This window comes from Eutrigla gurnardus (assembly GCF_963514095.1).
Source record: "Eutrigla gurnardus genome assembly, chromosome: 12".
In the NCBI taxonomy this organism is placed as follows: Eukaryota; Metazoa; Chordata; class Actinopteri; order Perciformes; family Triglidae; genus Eutrigla; species Eutrigla gurnardus.
In genome coordinates this window covers 8,857,971-8,875,300 of record NC_139926.1, presented here as the reverse complement: position 1 = coordinate 8,875,300, position 17,330 = coordinate 8,857,971, and the positions used below count along the sequence as shown (strand labels likewise).

Below are 17,330 nucleotides of genomic sequence, written 5' to 3'. Positions count from 1 at the left end.
GCGCAGCCAGACATCTACACAACACTCAGGCCTCTCCTCGTGTGCGTACTCCGCCTTCCGACCTCCTCTCGTGGCGCCTATATTCAATTCCTCCTCACCTAGATCGCCTGCGTCTGCGTTAATCAGCTGACGCTGCTCCCATGACCTCTCTCTCTCCTGCAGCCAGATGCTCCACCACGCCAACAATATTATTATCATTATTTTAATAGTGGTGAAAACTGGGACAATTTGGTCGTGAATGTTGACAACTAGGAATTTTAACGTTTTACATATATGTTTGTACTCAGGTCAACCAAGATAAAATCCTGGACAATCCCAGACACAAGAATATTGGAGTTATTGGAATAATTATAAATATTTCTCCTTGTTTGACAGAGCTAATCATCTTCCACACCCAACAAAGATGAAAGTGTATGTTGAAATATTTAAACTTGGTGTGGTGAGCCTGGGACATCTCATGTGATGCTCTTACGCAAAGCCAATCAGCATTTAGATTACGCAAAATATATCGTAGCGTTCTGTTGTCTCCCAGAGCTCTAGGATAGTATCTTACCAGAGACTGTAGCTCTGATGGATCCGAACCTCGTTGCCAAACACAAGCATTTTTAAAGTTATTTCCTGATCATCTTGCGGACATACTTAACTAACAATGACTTCAGACATTTTACCAATCGCCGTCATTATGTAAATTCACAAGCAGCTCTGGGTGATGTTATGAACCCAGAAAAGACACCGTTTGGTTTGCCGGTGAATCTGGGTACAAAGCAGCAATAGTGGGTTTTTGAGGCCACGAATGATGAAACATTGTGCATTGCATTACACTGAGAGAGCAATGCAAGATCCTGGATTCAAATTACTTAAATGTGTTCAACTTAATTAAGGTGCACATTACTTTAGATAGTTACAAGAACATGATTTTTACACCTGTCCAAATGATTCATTAATCCCCTGATCCTTTAAGCAGCTTGAAGGTGGAACATGACCTTATCCCACACTATGTAACAGTCTCACATATAAACTATACGATATATCATGTTATACACTTGTTCCAGCTCATAATTAAAGCGCTGTTTTCACACTTAATTATTCAAACCCTAGACTCCACATTATTTATTTGTCTTGTGCATTATTTATATACACAGGGCTCTCAAGTCTCCGCATTTCAACCTGTTCACACGCTCACACACCACATCTAGTATTTCTCACTCAGACAAATTACCGGGATAATTAAAAAAACGTCTTATTTTACGAGAATAGTTCACCTAAATGTGTTTCTGAAAACATTTTATGCGAGAAATAAGCTATGCAGTTGCTAAATCTGTCTTTATTTTAGATCGACAATGGTTTTCGAGAGCTTGTGGGAGGCTACTTACATCGACAATGAATGGGAAGCGTTAAAATAACGCCTGTGGACACGTACCTTCAGCCAAAATCTCACTCTGAACTAAGTTAAAAACATGAGAGCTCTGTATACATTTATAGACCTTTCTTCTAAATCTGGCCACACATACAATAATTAATATCCTTGGGATATTTGACAACCACAACCATGAAAAATTGATTAATTTGAATGATAAACTTTAATACTGACATTGTGCCACCATCCAAAAATATCCTAGTAACTTGGATAGATTAGACCTGGTAATATATCTGCCTTCATGATGGGAGTAACTCTGAACTTAATACTGTGCATGTCGGACTGTGGTCATACAAAAGTAAACTCATGTGTATAAACTGTCCACCGACCAATCAGAGGGTCTTACAGCATGTTTTGAAAAAAAGAGTGTGTAAAATAGAGTATTGTTTTTCTGTATTGTAACTACAAAATGCTTATTGTATTGACTTCCCTATGGAAAAATCCATTCTAAAGTCTTCTAGGGGGTCCAGTCACATGGAAATGGGACAAATGCCCCTGAGCACTATATAGGCCTCTATACCATGTTGCTTGGTCAGGAGTTTACACAATGGGAGCCCCAGATTCTGTGGGTTTGTTCATGTATAAAAGTAACAGTTAAAACAGGACAGACATCAGTGTACCAGCCACATAGTTCACTGAACTACTAACACCACAACCATGACCATGGGAAAGGTAAGGACATTTGCCTGACCTATTATTTAAAAATGTATTTATTATATCAATATCATGTTTAGCTCAAATCATTGTTCTTTATATTTTTTCCTTTTTCAGATAATTTTCTACGAGGACAGGAACTTCCAGGGTCGCTCCTATGAGACCAGCAGCGACTGCTCTGACATGTCCTCCTACCTGAGCAGGTGTCACTCCTGCAGGGTGGAGAGCGGCTGCTTTATGGTCTACGACCGTCCCAACTACATGGGAAACCAGTACTTCATGAAGAGGGGCGAGTACGCCGACAGCATGAGCATGATGGGAATGAAGGACTGCATCAAGTCTTGCCGTATGATCCCCATGGTAGGTATCAAACAGCATCCATCAGATTGTCTTTTACTGGTGACAACCCTCACATAACTTGATATTAATATATACATACAGTATATTAACATATATGTTTTTTCCTCTCCAAAAACAGCACAGAGGCCAGTTCAGGATGAAGATCTACGAGAGGGAGAACTTCGGTGGTCAGAGTCACGAGCTGATGGACGACTGTGATAACATCATGGACCGTTACCGTATGAACGAGTGCCAGTCCTGCAACGTGATGGACGGTCACTGGCTGATGTACGAGCAGCCCCAATACAAAGGCAGGATGATGTACATGAGGCCCGGAGAGTACAGGAGCTTCAGGGACATGGGCATGAGCGGCCAGAGATTCATGAGCATGAGGCGCATCACTGATATGTAAAAACTGCTATGCAGAGTATGTGTAAGTAAGCCAAAATAATAAAAACAATGGTGACAAAAACACGTCCCCCTGTTGCATCATTTAATATAATTTTGTACAAGATAGGGCAGCCATTTCTGTTTCAGCAGTTCCGGTGATATCTAGTGCACACCACCAACATACTTGGCATGCTTATATAGTTTTTCAAGAAAAACATTTAAATGGTCTTAGATGTGAAAAATTACAGAAAAGGGCACTGTTGTGATACAATACTTCCTTCTGTGGAAGGAACACACTGTAATTAATGACCAAAGGTATATTACTATAAACTTTTCTAGAATTAAAAAATAGATTGTTATGTTGTGTTTTGACAAAGTCATATTAAAGCCCATAATATAAACACCAGTATACGATATAGAGATGATTTTAAGGATCTTACTGTTTTGGTGAGGATGTAGTACAACTAGGAAAGGGAATATATGAAAGGATTGAGTCCAATGATTTTGAATACCTCTTGACCTTTACCAGAGTCATTGTCTTTTCAAAACTGCATTGCACTTTATTCATATTGTAATAAATGTGGGTTTTGTCCTTTAGCAGGAAAATACTGCCAGTGTCAGAGCCTTTAAATACATCACACAACTATAATACAAAAAGGCAATCTTTATTAAATAATCACAAGTTAAAAGTATAAAAGTATAAAAGCTTATTCATGGAGGTGAGGGCTACAACCAACGAGAGGAACCAGTCATAACAGGACAGCCAATACACACTTCATTTAAGTGAAGAACCACTACACACAGGGCTAGACTCGGGCTTGAGACACACCATTTCAAACCACGGCACTGCAAATCAACCACAGCAACCAGAGAAATCACAGCAATCCACAATACACCATTTAAAGTGAAACCATGTGGATGTCCCCCTCATGACTTAGTTTCCCCTCCCTCACCTGTAACCTACTCCCTCCCCACACTATGTAAACTACACAATAGGCCTATATACACATACATACATAAAAACATAGATACATATAAAAACAATATTTAAGTCATACTTAACTCGCCCGCTCGGCAAGACCCTCCCCCTGGGTCAAAGCTTGAGATGCCGCCAGACGGTGTGGACAGAGTTCGGTCGGGCGTCAGTGTCACGCACGACAGCAGGAAGAACATACAAGGAACAATGGCAGCTACTGCACTCTTCTACAGTCCCGGCACTGACTTTCTATAGGAGGCAGCAACCCTCCCCTCCTAACACAGGAAAACTAACCCCCTGCTCTACCTGTCTTCATCGCCGGCAAGCCTAGATGGCTGCGAACAACACCCTCACTCCCAGAAGAGTGCCGAGCCACAGCAGTAAGATACTCCCCCAATGCCCCGTCTGCCCAGTCTTCTATCTCCTCGCAATCTTCCTCCCACCCGCAATCACACACACCTGTATTCAATTTCATCAACACACGAGTAATGCTCATGACGTCACTGATTGTGTCCCACAGCCCATTCACATTACACTTTCCCCACTCTAGACAAAAAGGGACTTTAGTTGGGTTTTTTTTTTTACGATATATTGGTAAATAGCTGCATGATTTTCATTTCAGCTAGAACTTAAAGCTCCTACTGTATCATAACTTTTCCATCCATCATCTACCACTTATCTTGTATTCAGGGTCGCGGGGGGCTGGAGCCGATCCCAGCTGTCATTGGGCGTAAGGCAGGGTACACCCTGGACAGGTCGCCAGTCTATCACAGGGCCGACATGTACAGACAGACAACCATTCACACCTACGGGAAATTTAGAGTAATCAATTACGGTAACCTATCCCCATCCTGCATGTCTTTCGACTGTGGGAGGAAGCCGGAGAACCCGGAGAGAACCCACGCTTACACGGGGAGAACATGGAAACTCCACAAAGAATGAACCCGACCTGGGAATTGAACCCGGGACCCTCTCGCTGTGAGGTGACAGTGCTACCCACTACACCACCGTGCAGCCCCAAAACTTTCCATTTTATGTAATTTTGGCTGTCACTGTAGACAGAATCCGGAGTGTTTGAGCTGAGCTGATGCAGTTTTTGGTGAACCTGCCTTTCCATATAGTTCATTTCAATTTTGCAGGGAGTTGGACCCATTGACAAGCATTGACAGTAAATAGAAATAGAAATTATATAACAATTGTCAATGTCTTTACTCATGTAGCTCACAAGACATTAGTCATAAATTAAGACGGTTTCATAACCAGTTACATTTCTATTAATGTACATATAATTCATTGTTAGATTATCTGGCTCAATATGTTTTATCGAAACAATGTCAACAAATTGAATTATTTTTATTATTATTATTTGTTTCATTAAAGAACAAGAATGTATTTTATGTGCAGAACCCAAAATTATTTATCTTCCTTCATTTATGCTTTTTTCTTGAGAGAAAGATACTAGAAGGACTTTACGCGAAGTATATGCTCACCATAACCAAATGCATAAAATATTTCCGCCATACAGGTCATACACAGTTTTACTGATCACATGGGCCAACCTATTCACATGACATGAGGCACTGTTGGGGCTCACTGTAGCGAGAGAAAAGGCCTTTCTAAAGAGTATGAGGCACCCAGTCCCTGAAAAATGAACATAACCTGTCCATTCTGTTGGCATCAATAGTAAGTTGCTGAGCAATGGGGTTCTCTGAGGGGGAGGAGTCACTGATTCTTTACCGTGGTCAGGTATAAAAGGAAAGGCTTAAACCTGGTAGGCAGGCAGTTCAGGAGCAGCAGCACATCTACACTCAGCATGACCAACACCGGCATGAACATGAGGGGCAAGGTACTTATATCTCTTTGTAAAAAGCAAAAATGACTGTAGCCATTTTCACCTTGCTGCTTTAAATCTATTACAATCAACTTTTTTCAGATCATCTTCTACGAGGACAGGAACTTCCAGGGCCGTTCCTATGAGTGCATGAGCGACTGCTCTGACATGTCCTCATACCTGAGCAGGTGCCAGTCCTGCAGGGTGGAGAGTGGCTGCTTCATGGTCTACGAGCGTCCCAACTACATGGGAAACCAGTACTTCATGAGGAGGGGCGAGTACGCCGACAGCATGAGCATGATGGGAATGAGGGACTGCATCAAGTCTTGCCGTATGATCCCCATGGTAGGTATCAAACAGCATCCGTCATATGTTACTAAGTGTGACCCCTGCAAAACATGATTCATTAATTCAATTGTTTTGATTCGGTTGAAAAAAAAAACAGCACAGAGGCCAGTTCAGGATGAAGATCTACGAGAGGGAGAACTTTGGTGGTCAGAGTCATGAACTGATGGATGACTGTGACAACATCATGGACCGTTATCGTATGAACGACTGCATGTCCTGCAACGTGATGGACGGCCACTGGCTGATGTACGAGCAGCCCCAATACAGAGGCAAGATGATGTACATGAGGCCCGGAGAGTACAGGAGCTTCAGGGACATGGGCATGAGCAACATGAAGTTCATGAGCATGAGGCGCATCATGGACTCCTGCAACTAAATGTTCATTGAATGAATCAAATGTCATTAAATGAATAATTACTGCACTTGTCAAGCTTATTGTCCAACAGCATCACATACAGTATCATACACAAAATATATACACTTACATGAATCACAATATTAAATAGAATAGAATTTTCTGGAGTGCAAGCAGATATTAACAAGCACATGTTTATCCTGCAAAGTTTAAAGGTCCCATATTATGCTAAATGCATTTTTATGGCTTTTAAACATAAATCAGTGTCCCTGATGTCTTGAACCGCTGTTGTTCTTAGGAGGGATATTTGTTGCTCATCTTTTCCTGGGGTAGACACCATAACCGTGGCAACAAGGAGCTTGGGGCCGGCTGGTGGGGGCAGAGAGCCACAACCAGTTCCTCAGAGGGGCGTGGCTAGCAGCAGCTCATTTATATTTAAAGCTATTAGACACAGAATCAGCACTTTGGTAACAGAGCAGAAACTGAGAGGTATAGAGACATGCTAATATGCATAATCAGATTTTTTCTTTTCAACAAACACTTCATAGACACCGTTTGAAGACACCTGAGATGTTAACTTGTTCAAGTGGACTTTAGTATGTCCCCTTTCATTTTCATGAGAAATATGCTATACATTTTTCTGTTAAACCCAATAGATGAGGTTTGCCATTGCTCTTGAAATAAGGATTGATATTCTTGGAATATAACAATTCATGAACATGACAGGGGCCCTGCAATAGACTGTCCAGGGTGTACCCTGCCTTCGCTCAATGACAGCTGGGATCGGCTCCAGCCCCCCCACGACCCTGAATACATGATAAGCGGTAGACAATGGATGGATGAACATTACAGGTTACGGATAATCAAAAACTGGAGAATTAAATAAAAATGAATCTATTAATTAAGCCAATGTGGAAGTGCTTTTAGCTTGCATTCTCTCTTCTGGCCATTAGGGGGTGACACCTCTGGTTGAAAAGATACGTCAGTTTGCTTCCAAGTCTATGAGAAAATGAACCTACTTCTCCTAAATGTATTATTTCATCTTATGGCCGCTAGTAATAAGTCTTCTTCAATACATCATGATGTTCATTTTGATAAGTATGGTCCCATTTGGAGTAAGATAAATGATAAAGGAGGGTATGCTTTAGGGCGTAGCTACCTTGTGATGCTTGGGGTACCACTCTGCTGCTTGTGCTCTTTAGATTTACCTGTTGCTCCTCTGCAGTCCAGATGGTGATGGCTAAAATGCTGAACTTGAGGCCTCAAAACCATTGTCCACAAACTAATGGGTGAAGTCACGATGCTACATCCACGTCTTATAGCCTATGGGCCGACTTTAAGAAACAAGGATAGGCTATAAACTAAGGCGGTCAAAATAAACGTGTCAATGCAGAAAGATTAATTTGTGGAATTCACACATTAATGTTTTGAATGTTCAAGTATAAAAAAACAGATGGAACAACCAAAAAGCACACAGCCTCATAAAACTACTAAGATACAACTGCACCGACACCATTGCAGCAACGTGACATCAACCTCTCAACTTTTAGCCTAATAAGCCACCTAGCTGCAACAATGACCTGATGAAAAAACATGTTAAATCATAATTTATCAGCAGCTGCAGTATGTAGCTAAACAGACAGTATAGTGAGTTTCCGCCACATCAGTTCATTAAACTGTGAAGTTGTCAGCTGTGTGTCTGCTGATAAAATCTGTCAGGGTTTCAACGATGTGCTACAGCTGTTACAATGTAACGTTATCGAGAGAGAGGGAGTGATGGCGTTACAGCTGTGGATGAAGCAGTGTAGCACGTGTGTGCAGGTTATTTGTTGGTGAATGCTACAACTAGACACAAACTAAGTTCATGTCTTGTTGTCAGCCAGCTGATGATGAAAGGGTAGGGAGTTAGCCCCAAAGATAGCAACAACTCTGGCTGATCCGGCTTAGGAACACTGACCTTTAAGGTGGACCAACACTATTCTCCTTTTAGTGACAAAATCCTCTTCTGAGTTTCTTAGCTTTTTCATCTTTAATATGTATTTGTATTGTGTAACTGATAGCACAGTTAACAGTTAACCAACAATATCCCTCCTGCAAACTCTGCTCTGTTTGTATCAGGAAAACACAAGTTGAATGTTTTCAAAGTTATTGTAAGAACGGTAATGATATGTTTTAGTACCCATATCAGTACTCAGTATCCACAAGTACTGTACTGTGCAACCCTTTTTGTTAAGACTTGAAATTCTGTGCGATACACCTTCTGTCATTTGTCATTCTGTTCAACAACAACAATAAACAGAGAAGATAAGAATTTTCTGGGTATATTTAGGAATGGTGGTGATTCGTGATTAATCCACAGATACCCTGTGATTAATCTGATTAAAATTATTAAAACATTGACAGCCTTAATATAAACAAGCAATGATGTCCAAAACTGTGTGTTTAAACTGGCTTTTTTATATGAACAAATCCTGAAATACTTGAATGAAAATATCACTGATAGTAATGTTTCCCAGTTCTACCTAGCACCACAAAAAACATTCCTATTCAATGTATTTACAGTTGCTGTGTTCCTGTTGGTCAAATCTACCAAACACATGTAATCAGTCATATTCTGTCAGACAAAAAAAAAAATGTCAAAGACAAAGTCATTCTTTCAGGACATTGTGAGGCGTCATCGATGCAGTGTTTGTTGTCATCCATTGCAACATACCCAGTCCCTGAAAAATGAACATAACCTCTGCATTCTGTTCACTTCAATAGTAAGTTGCTGAGTAATGGGGTTCTCTGAGGGGGAGGAGTCACTGATTCTTTACCTCTGGTCAGGTATAAAAGGAAAGGCTTAAACCAGGTAGGCAAGCAGTTCAGGAGCAGCTATACATCTATACTCAGCATGACCAGCACCGGCATGAACATGAGGGGCAAGGTACTTTTTAATATCTCTTTGTAAAAAGCAAAAATGACTGTAGCCTGTAGCCTGACAATGCTGTATTTTCACCTTGCTGCTTTAAATCTATTACAATCAACTTTTTTCAGATCACCTTCTACGAGGAGAAGAACTTCCAGGGTCGTTCCCATGAGTGCATGAGCGACTGCTCTGACATGTCCTCCTACCTGAGCAGGTGCCAGTCCTGCAGGGTGGAGAGTGGCTGCTTCATGGTCTACGAGCGTCCCAACTACATGGGAAACCAGTACTTCATGAGGAGGGGCGAGTACGCCGACAGCATGAGCATGATGGGAATGAGGGACTGCATCAAGTCTTGCCGTATGATCCCCATGGTATGTATCAAACAGCATCCGTCATATGTTACTAAGTGTGACCCCTGCAAAACATGATTCATTAATTCAATTGTTTTGATTCGGTTGGAAAAAAAAACAGCACAGAGGCCAGTTCAGGATGAAGATCTACGAGAGGGAGAACTTTGGTGGTCAGAGTCACGAACTGATGGATGACTGTGACAACATCATGGACCGTTATCGTATGAACGACTGCATGTCCTGCAACGTGATGGACGGCCACTGGCTGATGTACGAGCAGCCCCAATACAGAGGCAAGATGATGTACATGAGGCCCGGAGAGTACAGGAGTTTCAGGGACATGGGCATGAGCAACATGAAGTTCATGAGCATGAGGCGCATCATGGACTCCTGCAACTAAATGTTCATTGAATGTATCAAATGTCATTAAATTAATCATTTCTGCACTATTTTAACTTTTCTCCAGTTTATTGTCCAACAGCATCACATACAGGTATAATACAATAAATATATACACTTACATGAATCACAATATTAAATAGAATAGAATTTTCTGGAGTGCAAGCAGATATTAACAAGCACATTTTTATCCTACAAAGTTTAAAGTTCCCTTATTATGCTTAATGGATTTTTTATGTCTCTTAAATCAGTGTTCCTGATGTCTTGAACCACTCTTTTTTTTTGTGATATTGTTGTTCATCTTTTCCTGGGTAGACACCATAACCATGGTAACAAGGAGATTGGGCAAACAGGTGGGGGCAGAGAGCCACAACTAGTTCCTCAGAGGGGCGTGGCTAGCAGCAGCTCATTTATATTTAAAGCTGTAAGACACAGAATCAGCACTTTGGTAACAGAGCTGAAACTGAGTGATATAGAGACATGCTAATGTGGTTGGATAGATCCCCCTCAGTAGTGCTGGTGAATAAAGCCTTGGGTCAACTCCTCCCACAACTCAATCAGCACCCAGATATAAGGCATCTGTGGCCCATTGTTCAGCCTCTCCTTCCTGGGGCCTGTACTACGAAGCAGGATTTGGGCTTAGCGAGGTAACTTAAGCGTTAACTCTGGGTTTTCCGTCCTACGACGCTGGTTCACTTCTTACCGGGGTAGATCGCCATGGTAACTTACGCTGTGGAGCTAACCTGCTCCGGAGCAGGTTATGTTCCTGATAAGAGATCAACGTGGAGAAACACACCGCCTACTGACCAATCAGCTCTCTTGGTGCGCCGACATAAAAAAAAAAAGAAGCTTGGTGGATCGTGAGAGGGTCTCGTAGGAGAACTATAGAGTGTACAGAGACCGGCAAAACCCTTTTTCTGTCCCTGACAATGTTTTTTATGAGAGATACAGATTCTCATCGGAGAGAATTAAGACCTTTCTTTGTCAGCGTACAGCCTACTTACCACTTTGAATTATGTTTTTATATCTATTTGATTTGTTCCCAAGTCCGTTTTACACCGCCGGGATTGCAGCTGAAAGAATGAGGCTGATATTGTCATAAACCACATTATAAGAATACATCCAAGCAACAAATTCATTATTTTAAATTTATACGTTTGGCCTTTTATTGCGGAAGGACATTATAAGACTTAAAGGGACGAGAGAGAGCGACGACATGATTTAAAAGAGGACCGAAGGGCGGATTCGAACCAAGGTGCGCTGCAGGGAGCCTCAGTTCATGGGGCAGTAACTTTACCACTAAGCTATCAGCGAAGTTAAAATGACCATTTAATCAGTCAGATCTTGTAGTGTCCTTCTGATGGGGCAGTCATAATATACTACTAATACTATTAATACGACTTCCGCATTCACACAGTCGGTGAGTTTTTGCCAGCTGTCCTTCCTGCATTTGGCAGATGAAACTGTTGCCTTTTGCCTGCATTATATGTTTAACTTATTCATATTTCTGTATGATTATGGTTAGCTCCTCGTACGTGAAATACGCCGCTCCGCTGCCGTAGACTGATCCATGTTTGTGATTGGTCAAATGCTGCAAACGCCGCCTCTTTCATGTGCACGCGATCATAGCTGGACAGGTAAACCCTGGGTTGAGTTAACGAGTTGATAACCAGCTTCGTGTGACCGCTTATCTCCGATTGCCTTTGTTAGGGTTACTTAAGCTGGATCTCTGAAAGATACCCTGGGTATGTTGAACTTGCTTCGTAGTACAGGCCCCTGCTCTCTGCTGAAGCTGGCGTGTTGGTGTCCCAGTGGCTGAGATCGCTGTTTGCTCTAACTGGAGCATGTGTTTAGATGGTGCATGAGGGGTAATAGGCTGTTTCAAAAATGTATGTTAATGTGCAGTGAGCCTTGTTCATTTTAGTTTCTCTTTTTCAGGTTTACCTGCACCGTTACACTGCTGTTTTGACCACATCACACTTTCCGTTTGGTGTCTCAGATCAACTGGGCTACGTTACGTTCCCTTACTTTATTTTGTTGTTATACTTGTTATAGTTGCCAATTTTTTGCTTTTGTTTTTTGACCGTTTTTGTTGTCTTTTGTAAGCAGAGTGCCGTATCGTTGGGAGGCTAGGCGCTCGTGGTTATGTCCCATCACTTTGTCTGTAAATAAACACACAGATACACTATTGACTGCACCATTTGCTGTGAGGTTTGTTGTGCTGCCGGGGAGTAGTGGTAGCATGCCAGGGGCCTGTGCAACAAAACAAGTTCAACATAGCCAGGGTATCTTTCAGTTATCCAGTTTAAGTAACCCTTACAAAGGCAATCGGAGATAAGCGGTCACACAAAGCTGGTTATCAACTTGTTAAGTCAACCCAGGGTTTCCCTGTCGAGCTATGAGCGCATGCACATGAAAGAGGCGGTGTTTGCAGAATTTGAACAATCACAAACATGGATCAGTTTTTGGGCAGCGGAGCAGCATATTTCACTTACGAAGAGTGAACCATAATCTTACAGAAAACAGAAATACGAAGAAGATAATATAATACAGGCGAAAAGCAACAGTTTCATCTGCCAAATGCAGGAAGGACAGCTGGCAAAAACTTGCCGACTGTGTGAATTTGTAAGTCGTATTAATAGTATTAATTGTCATATAATATGACTGCCCCATCATAAGGGCACTACTAGATCTGACTGATTAAATTAACATGTTAACTCTGCTGATAGCTCAGTGGTAGAGTTACCGCCCCGTGTACCGAGGATCCCTGCTGCGGTCCCGGGTTTGAATCCGCCATGTGGTCCTCTTTTAAATCTTGTCGTCCCTCTCTCTCGTCCCTTTAACTCTCACGCTGTACTCCCGCAATAAAAAGCCCAAAAAAACTTTAAACAAATGAATGTGTTGCTGAGATGTGTTTTTATGGCGTGGTTTATGACAATATTGTCACGCCGGTGTGGTAATGTCTTGTCTTGGGGTTTTGTCTTGTCATTTCCTGTTTTATTTTGAAAATAACTCCCTTCTCGTTTCAGGTCACTTGCCCTTCCTCATGTGTTCCCTGGTCTGATGTCATCCCTGATCCCTGATTGTTGTCACCTGTTGCTCGTTATCCCTCTGTGTATTTAAGTCTGCGTCTCCCCTTGTCTTGTGCCAGTTCGTTATTCGTCTTCTGTCGCATCACGTTCCATGTCACGTTCCACGCCACCACAGGTTAAGTTAAGTTGGTTTTTTTTGTAGTTTTGCTTGTAGCCTGTTTTTCCTCCGGTGGGAGCGGTTTTTGTTTGTTCATTGTTATTTTTGAAATAAAGCCTTTTTCCTGCCACTGCCCTGCATCTGAGTCCTCCCTCCATGCCCAAGGCCTGACAAATATCAGCCTAATTATTTCAGCTGCAATCCCGGCGGTGTAAAACGCACTTGGGAGCAGATAAAATAAATATAAACACATAATTCAAAGTGGTCAGTAGGCTGTACACTGACACAGATAAGTCATGCCCTCTGACGATAATCTGTATCTCTCATATAATACACTGCCAGGGATAGATAAAAGGGTTTTTGCTGGTCTCTGAACACTCTAGTTCTCCTAAGAGACCCTCTCACGATCCACCGAGCTTCTTTTTCTTTATCTGCACACCAAGAGAGCTGATTGGTCAGTCGGCTGTGTTTTTCTCAACGTTGATCTCTTGTCAGGAACATAACCTGCTCCGGAGCAGGTTAGCTCTGCAGCGTAAGTTACCTTGGCAATCTACCCCGGTAAGAAGTGAACCAGCATCGTAGGACGCTCGCTACCTCGCTAAGCCATCACCTGGCCCTGCCCTACCTGTCCAATCTCCTTACCCCCAATCGACCCTCCCTCCCGACCCTCCGATCCTCCTCCACTCTCACTCTGATCACCAAACGACCCCGACTCTGGAACTCACTCCCCCAACCTGTCCATGACTCCCCTCGCTTCCCACATTCAAATCCTGTTTAAAAACCTATCTCTTCTTGCAAGCATACGACCTCCCCTATCCATAACCATCCCCTCCCTTGCCCTCTTCCCTCCTCATGCCCCTTCACCCCCCCACCCACCCGCCACTCTCCACTGCATCTCTGCCACCATTGGACTGTTATTGCTCCTGTCTTGTCTTTTATGTCTTGTCCTGGTTGTCTGTACTATTATTATTATTTATTCCTCATTCCACCATTGCTCCTGTCCTTTTTGTTTGTACCATTATTATTTATTAGTTATTCCCCACTCGAGCGCTGTCATGTCTCATAAGGACCCATCCTGTGTTGCATAGGTCTTGGAATCATTTTCTGAGGCCCAGAAAAGCAGATAGATTTGCTCCTATGGGTTAGCATTCGAGCTATTCTGGAAGGCTGGCACGCGGGTACAGATCTCGGGCTAGGTCAAGTCAATATTTGTGTTTTTTTTTGCTTCTAATAAGTCGGGATGACCCTGGGTACAACGAAAATGGGGTCAAAAATGACGAAAAGTCTCCTTTAAGTTACTACGATTTTACACGTTTCAAACCCAGAGTTAACATTTGGACATTGTATGAAACATGAAAAGCACTTCGGACATCTGGACCGCCGAAAAAGTGTTTCACATTGGGCGACTAGTGTCATAAAACTATTGCCATTAATCAGCATCGACAGAGTTCATGTTGGCCCATCACAGATCATACCTTTTTAAGTCTTTCACCTGGGTAATGTACTTTGTATGATTAATAAACATTTCACCTGTGGTGTCTCCATATATTTCCAGTAGGTATCGTTGCACTAATGCCACATGTGAAATTGGACAAATTTAACAATCTGAAAATTTCAGCAACATATGAAGCTCAGCTTCATGTCCCGATTTTGTAACTTGGGCATGTAATGTTAAGATGGAGCACAATTGAGTTTAAAAAGGGTTAGGGTTGACGGTTATAGAGACATGCTAGAATGCATGATCTGTTTATTTTCAGCAAACACTTCATACACACTGTGTGGAGACCTATATCAACTTGTTTGAATGGAGTATGTGTCCTCTACTTCTTATTAGAAAGTTACATTAACTGTTAAACCCAATATATAAGGTTTACCATTGCTCTTGAAATAAGGTTTGATATTCTTGGAATATAACAATTCGTAAACATGATAGGCTACAGATATTCCAAAATCTGTCATCCATCCATCCATTGTCAACCGCTTATCCTGTTAAGGGGGGGGGGGGGGGGGGAGGGCGAGGTGTTGCTGATTAATTCAAGTCACTCCTTTATTGCTTAAGATAAAACAAGGATTTAACAGGTTTCAAATCCAGAGTGACCACCTGGACATTGTATGAAACTGATCAGAGATGTAGTTGCACTCAGCCAAATAATTCCTCTGAGTGTCTCTGTCTCCATATGAATGTCGGCTGAGGCTCATATTCTTTAGTATCAAGGTTATTTGGAACCCTAAGCCATACTGAACTGATGGAATCAACAAGGGTTCTCATGTTGGAATCTTTATTGTTAAATTACTCAGTAGACTCAAAGGAACATTGAACAATATTTTTTCTTGTGGAAACAACCAGGTCCTTCTTTAGCGAGGAAACTCTAATGAAGGTGGATACAAAATTACAACAGAGGTTCCTGTGCTCCTATTGGTCAATTCCATGAAACCCATGGACTCTGTCGTACTCTGTGAGACAAGAAAAAATGCTAGTCTTTCTGTCAGGACATTGTGAGGCGTCATTGATGCAGTGTTAGGTGTCATCCTCTGCAAGGTACCCCATCACTGGAAAATGAACATAACCTCTGCATTCTGTTGGCTTCAATAGTAAGTTGCTGAGTAATGGGGTTCTCTGAGGGGGAGGAGTCACTCATTATTTACCTTTGGTCAGGTATAAAAGGAAAGGCTTAAACCAGGTAGGCAAGCAGTTTAGGGGCAACAGCACATCTACACTCAGCATGAGCAACACCGACATGAACATGAGGGGCAAGGTACTTTTAAATGTCTTTATATAATAAGGAAAAATTACTGTAGCCACGCTGACCTTGCTGCTTTATATTTATCTATTACAATCACCTTTTTTCAGATCACTTTCTACGAGGAGAGGAACTTCCAGGGTCGTTCCTATGAGTGCATGAATGACTGCTCTGACATGTCCTCATACCTGAGCAGGTGCCAGTCCTGCAGGGTGGAGAGTGGCTATTTCATGGTCTACGAGCGTCCCAACTACATGGGAAACCAGTACTTCATGAGGAGGGGCGAGTACGCCGACAGCATGAACATGATGGGAATGAGGGACTGCATCAGGTCTTGCCGTATGATCCCCATGGTAGGCATCTGTCATATGCCTACTGCCTACTATGAGTGACCCCCACAAAACATGATTAATTAATTAATTAATTAACTAACTAATTAATTCGTTTTCATCCTCTTCATTAAAAACAGCACAGAGGCCAGTTCAGGATGAAGATCTACGAGAGGGAGAACTTCGGTGGTCAGATGCATGAGCTGATGGACGACTGTGACAACATCATGGACCGTTATCGTATGAACGACTGCATGTCCTGCAACGTGATGGACGGCCACTGGCTGATGTACGAGCAGCCCCAATACAGAGGCAAGATGATGTACATGAGGCCCGGAGAGTACAGAAGCTTCAGGGACATGGGCATGAGCAACATGAAGTTCATGAGCATGAGGCGCATCATGGACTCCTGCAACTAAATGTTCATTGAATGTATCAAATGTCATTAAATGAATTATTTCTGCACTATTTCAACTTTTATCAAGCTTATTGTCTAACAGCATCATATAAGGTATCATTCAAAACATATGTATATGATTCAAAGAATTAAATATATTTTATTAATCCGGACGCACCTTTTCATCATACAAAGCTTTAAAGGTCCCATATTGTGCAAAATGCACTTTTTATGACTGTAAAACATAAATCTGTATCTCTGGAGTCTAAACAGACCCCAAAAGTATCAGAAAAGACCATCCTCTCCCTTTTTCTCCTGTTCAATCGATAATTAACTCAGGAACGGTTCAGAACTGGTCACCCAAATGTCGTCATTTGGAGCTCCGTGCCAAATATAGGTTTACTTGTGGAACACTAGACCACCCCTCCAGCTCGGTGATCCTGCCCACAGAATAGCTGAACCCATCTTGTTGTCCGCCATTGTGATTTCTATCACACTGGTGAGCAACAGTCAGGGGACTGGTCAGGTCTGCGAAGTTCGGAATGAACCGCCGATAATACCCAGCCAGTCCCAGAAACTGCCTCACCTTCTTTTTGGTGTTGGGCCTCGGGCATGCTGCAATTGCCTTGGTTTAATCTTTCTGAGGCCACACCTGTCTCACCTACCTCAGTGACCAGAGCACCACAGTCACCCATGCATATGCTCCA

General features: G+C 42.3%; 3 protein-coding genes across 3 annotated transcripts; all 3 read left to right on the top strand.

The window, feature by feature from the left end:
* Positions 1 to 2,037: 2,037 nt before the first annotated feature.
* LOC311022373 (uncharacterized protein) lies at positions 2,038 to 9,968 on the top strand (the record flags this gene model as incomplete). Its single annotated transcript, XM_084023578.1, has 6 exons — positions 2,038 to 2,089; positions 2,189 to 2,431; positions 2,550 to 2,818; positions 9,137 to 9,236; positions 9,347 to 9,589; positions 9,690 to 9,968. Exons 1-6 carry the CDS (start codon positions 2,075 to 2,077, stop codon positions 9,966 to 9,968), a joined length of 1,149 nt encoding a protein of 382 aa, XP_083879704.1. The 5' UTR covers positions 2,038 to 2,074.
* Positions 5,571 to 6,331, top strand: LOC311022246 (gamma-crystallin M3-like; the record flags this gene model as incomplete). Its single annotated transcript, XM_084023362.1, has 3 exons — positions 5,571 to 5,622; positions 5,710 to 5,952; positions 6,053 to 6,331. The coding sequence occupies exons 1-3, from the start codon at positions 5,590 to 5,592 to the stop codon at positions 6,329 to 6,331; spliced, it is 555 nt and encodes a 184-aa protein (XP_083879488.1). The 5' UTR covers positions 5,571 to 5,589.
* Positions 9,969 to 15,862: 5,894 nt separating the features above from the next.
* LOC311022247 (gamma-crystallin M3-like) lies at positions 15,863 to 16,645 on the top strand (the record flags this gene model as incomplete). The annotated part of the gene is made up of 3 exons (XM_084023363.1): positions 15,863 to 15,912; positions 16,008 to 16,250; positions 16,367 to 16,645. Exons 1-3 carry the CDS (start codon positions 15,880 to 15,882, stop codon positions 16,643 to 16,645), a joined length of 555 nt encoding a protein of 184 aa, XP_083879489.1. The 5' UTR covers positions 15,863 to 15,879.
* Between the last annotated feature and the right edge of the window lie 685 nt (positions 16,646 to 17,330).